The sequence below is a fragment of the Phaethon lepturus genome, unplaced genomic scaffold (genome assembly GCF_000687285.1).
Source record: "Phaethon lepturus isolate BGI_N335 unplaced genomic scaffold, ASM68728v1 scaffold55912, whole genome shotgun sequence".
In the NCBI taxonomy this organism is placed as follows: Eukaryota; Metazoa; Chordata; class Aves; order Phaethontiformes; family Phaethontidae; genus Phaethon; species Phaethon lepturus.
The window spans coordinates 1-9,066 of record NW_010525214.1 but is presented as its reverse complement, the minus strand read 5'-3'; the positions used below and the strand labels follow the sequence as shown (position 1 = coordinate 9,066).

General features: G+C 38.5%; 1 protein-coding gene across 1 annotated transcript; it reads right to left on the bottom strand.

The window, feature by feature from the left end:
• Window positions 1–6,505: 6,505 nt before the first annotated feature.
• COMMD2 (COMM domain containing 2) lies at window positions 6,506–8,785 on the bottom strand (the record flags this gene model as incomplete). Its single annotated transcript, XM_010282652.1, has 3 exons — window positions 6,506–6,703; window positions 7,196–7,369; window positions 8,703–8,785. Coding segments are annotated over 3 exons (455 nt in total), but the record flags the coding sequence as incomplete, so codon positions are not given.
• Between the last annotated feature and the right edge of the window lie 281 nt (window positions 8,786–9,066).

The following is a 9,066-nucleotide window of genomic DNA, read 5'->3' as shown; positions in this document are numbered from 1 at the left end:
GCACATCCCTAAATTAGCCACGGTTAGGAGGGAAGTCCCTCAATATTCAGATCACGTGAAGCAGGGAAGATCACAGGTTTTTAGAAGTGCCACAACCTCTAATAATTACAAGATCAAGACAAATGACAAAGTCTCATCTCTTTTATGTAACAACGTTTCTCAGAAAGTCCCAGGTTGGCTGTACTGGGGCTTGAGCTCTTGCTTCTCATTATTTTAGGTCTACTTTGAACAGTTCCGGTTGCCTTCATCCTGGAAAACGCCTGCAGCCACCTGCTACCTGGGTGTCCACTGTCCAAGAGGGCTCGGTGGCGGAAGGGAACATCCGAACGCGTCTGTGCACGCTCTGGGCTGGTGCAAAGTTAGCCAACGTGAGTAGACCCGCTTCATCAACACTGCCGGCTGAGGCAGCTGCCCCGCGTGTTCACATTTTCCACTTCTGTCTGCCAGCAAAACCCGAAACTGCAAGCCCTAGCAAGAAATGAGAAGTATTTGGGAAACTTGTGAATGCTTAGATCTTGAAATTAGAAGATGCATTTGGATGTAGAAAAGCATAAACAATGGTGATTTTAAAGGCCACCCATGTAAAATTATTAACCAATTCCTGAAATTCAGAACAAAAATGTTTACGACGGGTTTTGTCTCAGTAATAGTGTAAGTACCAACTAAGGGATTTCTCTAAAATTAGGGCTTACTTAGGGCTTCTGCTAAGGACAAACCTAACATGACAAATTTTTCTGTTATCTTCTGGTGGATCTATGAACGCAGACTGCTCGAAAGGCCTGGTAGTGAAGCTTCCCCACTTCCGCAGTTCTGGCATTTTAAGTAGTTAGGAACACTAGGAATACCGCTTTGAATGTTCACACGCATGCTGTGGAGTAAGATAGCTTCCATACAGTTAAATTCAGTTTCAATCTATTTAGTCAAGTTTTCATTTTGCCAAAAAAGTAACACTGACAGAGCAATATGTAAGATCAGTAGAAGGTTCTGACATATTTAATGATGGGAAAAATGTGTTTAAATGTGTTTTGCATCATATTTGGTTACTATGGCCTGTATCTTGGCCTGAATATTATCTACATTTTGGGACAATCAGGATGCAACTATTTAGAGTGGCGTTCCTCTTACAAACTTCATTAATTTGATAGATTGACTGAAGGATTTCCTGTCCTTCTGTATTTAGAATAAGTTGTCATAAAGAATCTAGAATAAGTCATAACGCTGATGATCATGGCAATTCCTGAAATGCATTCTAAAATTCTATTACACAATCACAGTAAAAACTGCACTTCCATGCACCTAAGAGCAGTCTGCTCACTACTTCATCTTCAGCAGAACTACTGGTAATGTTTAAAACCCACCACATTTAAAACAAATCGAAACCCAGAACGTTAAATGAAATAGTAGTGTTTTCTATCGATACAAATAGTCTGATGGGTGAGTGAAATTTCAAATTTCAAGGTACAACTGCAGTAATCAAACTGCCACAGTTTATACTTCTCTGGAAAATAATATCAGCAAGAATATGTTAAAAAAGAGATTGTGCTATAATATACCTGACCCTGACCACACAGCCAAGCAGAGTAGTCACAGGAGACTTCCTTCCCTTTATTTAGAGAAGTAAAAAACAGCCGAGCTTTACTCATGGAGTTTTGCCAGGTTATTCCTAATATTGGACTTCCTTTCCTACACACTATCTATTGTTAGTATTACAAAGTCACAGTATAGGAAACGGGCATTCTTACAAAAACTGGAATTGAAACAAAATCACCATTCATACCTTTGAGTCCATACATGGACACATTTTAGAAACAGCACTAAATTTAAAACAGGTCTAATACATTTAACACTAAATTCAAAAGCTTAGTTTAGTGAGTTTTAAATGAGACTTGTAGGCCTAATCCAAAGTTCAGATACTGATTTTATTTATATATGTGTATATCTAAACTAACTCCATAGCTATTTAAAACAGTTTTACCCATACTATTCAAGGAACGTCTAATTAATTAGCCAGTTAAAAGGTGAAAAAGTATTTAGTCTAGTACATTAAAAGCTTGCAAGAAAGCATGGCAGGGACAAGCAAAAGTACAAGAAAATAAAGCTTGTAGGAGAGTCTAAATAGACTTCAGAGATGAGGAATTGATCAAAACTTGGATCAGAAACCTAAACAATAGATTTTACAAAATGGGCAGTGATCATACAGTTCATTCAAAAGGATTTTAAAAAACCCAAAAAACAGAACAGGAGGAAGAAAAGCATTGCTTCTTGAGTTTACTCAGTGCTTTAAAGAATATAAACATTTTACAACACCAAATGTCATCCTGAGTTTCAAGAACTGGGTTATATTATGTTCTTTGCTAAATGGCTTATCAAATTAATTAGCAGATTCAAGAAACAATGTTTTACAATGGCTGAAAACTGGACGTTTTATTGTTTTCAGTTTAAAATTGATCACAGATTTGGAAAACAGAAGGTGAAATACATTCCAAGCTAAGTCTTGAGACTATGAGCAATTCTTATCAGAAGACAAATGCTGCAAATGATTGTGTAGTGGAACTTCTCCCATGTAGATCATAAAAAACAAACTTTCTGCCCTCTGCTGTTTAGACCAGGAAAAATAAACTGGGATACAAATCTGTTGAGATATAACTAAGGGCTGAGCTAACTCTGTTTTTAAGAAAATAATCTAGTTTATGCTTAAACTAGCTGGATTTTTATTTCTTCTGTGTGCTTGGACTCTGCACTGGCGTGGTTTGCCTGAATTTAGTGGTCTATCAAAAAGGTGCCAGGGAGCCATTCGCAAGTTGCTTACCTCAAAAAAACAAAAGTTACTTGACATACACAGGAAGGGCAGTTCTGCAAAACAAACTGGCAGTAAAACAAATCATACAGAAGTTCTATACTGAGGGTAACAGATTATGTTCCATACTTAATAGATTTCTGAAGATAAAATACTAATACACTCAACATCCTCATGGATTATTCAGAACTTTATTTGGATCTCTAAACTGCTTCAAGATTAAAATGCTGCACTGCCTACAAGTCAAGTTTGATCAGCCACTTTGAAAAAAGTTACTTAAGAGCTAAGTTGAAAGTCACTTTTTTCCTCTTATAAAACCAACAATCAGTTCTGCCAGACTTGCCAAAAAAAAAAAAAAAAGTAGATAAGTGGCCTCAAATTTAACTTTGCTTTTAGCAGCTAGATACCAGAGCAAATTTTAAAAAGCCTATTGTCCTGGTTTCAGCCAGGATAGAGCTGGTTTTCTTCACAGAAGCTGGTGCGAGACTGTGTTTTGGATGTGGGATGAGAAACTGTTAATAATGTGCTGATGTTTTGGGTTGTTGCTGAGCAGTCAAGGACAGTCCAGCTTCTCGTATTGGGCTGCCAGCGAGCAGGCTGGGGGTGCACGGGGAGCCGGGAGGGGACACAGCCGGGACAGCTGACCCAGGCTGGCCAAAGAGATATTCCCTACTGTCCGACGTCATGCCCAGTACATAAACTGGAGTTGGCCAGGGGGTGGAAATCGCTGCTCGGGGACGGGCTGTCGATCACGGGGTGGTGAGCAATTGCTGTATTGGGCATCACTTGTTCTTGTACATTCCTTTGTTGGTATTATCATTGTTGTTCCCTTCTCTCTTTCTGTCCTATTAAACCGTGTTTATCTCAACCCACGAGGTTTTTTTTTCTAATTCTCTCCCCCGTCCCACTGCGGGAGGGGGAGTGAGTGAGCAGCTGCGTGGTGCTTAGTTGCCAGCTGTGGCTAAACCAGGACACCTATTAAAAATAAAATGGATAAAAAGTAGCAACATTACTTTTTTTTTAAATAGCGTGTGAATAGTGCTTTGTACTCTCCATGTCTTGTTCAAGGGTTTTGATAAAGCAATTGCAAATTCATGAGAGGAAACAAGTTATATTAAATATAGCTTTATACACCACCTTTAATTTTGGATAGTTTACATTAAAACTGAAAAATCCAGATCCAGGAGTGAATTCTTACTTTACTGCTATCCATGGGTTGCCAAAGTAGATGCTTTATCACTCTCCAGCTTCAAATGCCCTACAGAACAGCAGCTCTACAAGTACCGCAATTCCAACATTGGCAACGCAAGTCAGAGCGATTGCATCAACAGCAGTGAGCGTCACTCCCTCTGCATCCACATTCATCGTCATGTTTTAGAATTCTGCACTCCGGTACTTCTGTCGTTGCAGCTGCCAAGCCCTCGGTAGCTGCCGTGTGTGCTATGAAGACTGGGAAAGGGGGAATTTGCAGAGCTCTAGAAAGACCCATTCCAACCTCACAAAGGCAAATCTACCTTTCTTTACCTTAAACTAAAATCCGTCACTGCCGAGAAGCTGCTTTTCCAGGCTCAGTACTTCTCCCCAGAACAAACCAGAAGGTGCAATTCAAAAGCAACACGCTTGGTGCAAAGGATCTTTCTTCGTACTTACTCTTGAGTCTATTCATGCATCACTGCCAGAGTTTGAGTTTCTCTAAATTTCACCCAGCTTCGAAGTTTAACCTGGACCATCCTTCAATTCAGGTCATTTTTTGCTAGAGGAAACAAGACCATTCAGTGTCGCAGTTTTTACTTCTACACTATCGTAGTCAGCTTCAAAAAAAGGGAACATGCAGACTTTCTAGTGACATTTTGTATTCACAAAATCTGCTTTGAAGTGTCCATTTTACTCATGACTATTGAGGGACATCCCCCTTCTCTTCTACCACATGCTTCAGGTCACGACACACATGTAAATTGCCAGCACTTACCATGATGCCAACTAGCTCTACAGCAGCTTGTTTTCTTTTTTAAGAAGTTAAAGAGACAGAAAGGTAGCTATGTTCAGATTCATAGGGCAGTAGTGAGATGAGATGCAAAAAGCTTCTAGGACTTGTATCTAAAACTTCTATTCTGCTGCCACGAGCTCTAGCCAGTGGCTACAGTGAGGAGAGATGTAACAAAGAGAAAACACTGGCCTACATATTGGTTGTTCTTGTATTTCACCTGAAAATGTAGGCCAATTACATTAAAAAATACTAATCAGAAATCCCAAGTAGTAACAATTGATCACATTTAACTACCACATACTGTATGTGGAAAAAAAAAACAACCCTATGATTCTATGAAAAAAGTCACCACATATGGATGGTAAATGAAACACATTGCTAATTCATATATGGGAGAGGAAATTAAGTTTATTCACACCATCACCACCTTATGTAAAGCAATTCGAGAATAAGCAACTCCATATTCTAGAAAACTGACCTTTTTTTAAGCGGTAATAAGTGTTACTGATTAAAGCACTTCTGCCATGCAGGTTTCATTTGAAACAGTACCTCTCAAAGGTACAAAAATTCAAAATAAGAAATTAATGCATCTGTGAATGTAGGAACCCCATTCATACAGAAATTTATGGTGTTGCTATAAAAGACACTAAATACAGTTATTGCCAGAATCTGGATGTTAAGGTTCTCTCTTACCTATTTGTCCTCTCCAATATACTTTAAGGGCTTTATGACGCACCCTCACTAGACAGTAAAACATTCATTAGTAACTAGTTAACCTCAGTCACAAAAGCTACAAAATATTGCATTAGAATACAATTGAAAAGTGACTTTTGACATAACCTGTGTTGACATGTTTTTCCTCAAAACAGAAAAGCATCATTTATGTTGCAACACGTAGCTAGTGCTTTCTTTATGAGCACACTATCCAAACGGGAACAAAAATTGTTGCCTCACAACACGAAGATCAGATTTAGCAGAAGTTAACACTATTCTTAATCTGCCTCCTAGCCCACCGTTTTACTTTTACAATTTTTCAGATCACCTTTACGCACAGAAATAATCACTATGCTAACTTACGTTCAGGCCACTGGGTTTTCTATGGTAACTGCTACCTGCAGAAAGCATGAGACTGCCTAGTAGGGGTTATAGCTAGCTTTGTTGAAATGGAAGCGTACTCTTTCATTACACAAGAAGGGTAGAAAAGCAGTGTAACACCCAGTCTCTGAGCTGACTGTATCCTTTGGAGGAAGAGGGCAGTAGTTATATATACTCTTATACATACAGAAGTCTAGATCGAAGAAACATCCTTGTGAAGTATCATTCCCACCAGTATAGGGGTTTTCAAAAAAAATTCGAAACAGAAGGAAAACCAAGGGGAAAAAAACACTATGTGATAAAGGTAAAAATAAATGTGCAGCTTCATATAATATTGAGACAGCTCCACTTAAGGAAAGCTCTACTGATTTAGTGTTAAAAAAATTCTCAGCATAGCATGCTGAATTTCTACATTTGCAAGTAAAGCAAAACCAATTACTTATCTCAGGCAGGTGTGTAAAGTTGGCACCAAAGGACATTCAGCCTATAATTACTGGCTCAAAATCCTGCCACAGGAAAGCATTTCATCTGATCCAGATGTTTATTTTTCCTCAAAATGTATTTGTGAACATTGTTTTTTAGTTGTTTCACAAACGGCTTAGTACGACAACAGCCACGAATTAATATTACTTCATGTTGCGCACTATTCGCCTGCAATGGTTGGTTTTCATTTCCCCTAACGCTTGTTCCAGTTGCTGAATTAGGTGGAGGAGGGTAGAAGGGTCCGTTTGCAACACTTGGGCAGTTTGATCTTCATTCTGATTAAGATGTAGCTTTATAGTCACAGCAGGCTTAATCTGTTGTCTCAAACTTCTGCTTGCAAGCTGCATGAGGGAGTTTAGGTGAAATGGGAAAAGGGAAACAAACAAACAGAAGAGGGTTATCAACTTTCAGGTTTACAATTCACAACAGGTTTGCAGGACCTGCCTGGAGGACTGTTTAAAAATCCTTTTCATCCACATTAAAGATATACACAATCTATTACTTAGTTTTATTATTAAGCAATATTAATCCACTTTAATCAATGCTTTCATAATATTTCTGAAAATGAGGCGATAATTTAGGCTATGCTAACATTTGAAAGACACCAATGGAGCTATGAACTCAATTTTCATAAAGCAACAAATACTTTGTATCATTACATACCCTGTTTATCTCATAACTAGCTATCTTTGGTGCAAGAACAAAACCATGTCAGTTTTAAATACATGAAAAACTGTTGCCTCAGGTACTTTCAAGCAATATAAATTTGTTGTTTATGATGTTAAAAAAATGTAAAGGAAAATACAGAATACTGAAAACATAAATGAAGGTACCTGCACATCCAGTCTCCATTCAAGACTGTGATAGCTGGGAAGCTTTGGTGCCAGCTCACTAAGGATGCTTCTGATCTCTTTCCTGTTATCAAGGTACAGCTGCAGCAATAATTTGTTCAATTCATCTGAGAATCCCAGAACATGAATGGAATCTTGGAAGTCTATCTCAGAAATCTAGAAATAACAATTTAGGCCTTAATATGGAACTGGGTTATAGTTGTTATTTGTTGAGAAACAAATAAAACTGTAAGCAAAAACTACACATGGTATGCCTGCAGTTATTTTCCTGCAGGAATGTGTGAGGACAATTCTACAGCTAGGACAAAACAAATCATCCAGGTTTTAAGTTATTTACACACGTTGATATATTACTGCTGATTTGCCTCAGCTTCAGGAACAGTTTCAGATCAGTTTTTTAAAAAGAAAAACATTCAACATACATTTAAGCCTTCATGTCAGAGAACAAAATTCAACACAAAAAAGCATCTGAGCTTTGTCATGAGGGAGTACGTTATTTCGGTCATCTGTATATCAACAGTATGTTAACATAATATTGATACTCAAATTACAAATCCTCCGAAATCATCTGAATGTCTACACATGTAAGCGAGCACCAGGTACAACTTTAAGGCTCACGTTACAGTAACGCAGAGTGGCACTAAGAAGCCGATTCCCACAGGTCAGCGCCTTTGTGCTGAACTGGAGAAGCTTAGTTCATGATTGTGGAAGCAGTATTTATTCACCAGAGAACATCATACCTTTACAATGCATTCATACCATAAACATGTTCTGTGATCAACTATATTCTACCATAACACACTACGATTTATCTGTCAAAGTCACCTTACTTCAAGGGAAGTTTCTGCAATATTACAATCCCTTTCCCACCTGCTCTTCAGAACAATGCCTGCTTGAGTTTAATTTGGAATCGCTTGCTTCTGTATCCCTTCTCCATCTCTTCATTGTTCAAATATTCTACTATATCAATAGCAAAAAGTCTTTCCAATGGAAACAGTAATTATCCAACTATTACTCTTTCAGTGTCTGCTTACACCCACCCAAACTTCTGATGTCAGGAGCTGAAAAAGCTCTCAAACCTACCACATCCGACAAACATAAGGAATACTTCACAGGGGGTTAGTACAGCACACATCCTGTACAGTAACTGAAGTACAACAAAAAAATTTTCCCTCAAGTTTTGTTGTACTTCAGGATTAAGCTCTAAATGTTTCTGTACATGAACTAAATTACTGCATGTTCTTGCTATGCTCTATTAAAATGTTGTCAAGTTTTCGCTTCAGACACTGAATACAAATTCCAGCCATTCATGCAGATGCAGTGCTTCAATGAGAGAACAGCATAAGAGACTTTTTTTTTTTAATTAAAATACATGTCATCAGAATTTTGAACTGGGTTTTCCCCATTCATCAGTATTTTCAGAGCTAGAAGCATTTAAAAGACATCTCTTGAGCATATCGCCAAATTCATTACACAAAGGTGTGCTTACCATAAGCTTGGAGCTTTCAGTAAGGAGGTACATTAGTCCTTCTACCCCGTGCTGAATCGTGTCAACACCGATGTTAAGTTTTCCTTTAAAGAAAGCACAAAGTACCTTTTACTTCCTCATCAAGCTGCCACAGCAACAACAGGCAAAACTGCAAATTTATCCAGAGATAACTTGCAAAATATGCATGGAAAAGGCCGCCCTTCAAGTAATAATGTAAGGGGGTCAGACAGCAAGTCAGATGCCCCACCTAGGACAAACAAACCAAAAAACCCAAGAAAAACCCAAACCGATGATTTCTGACGGTAGGACACAGAGACACCTGCAGGCCGAGGTACCGCACGCAGCCCGCCGGCACGCAGGCCAG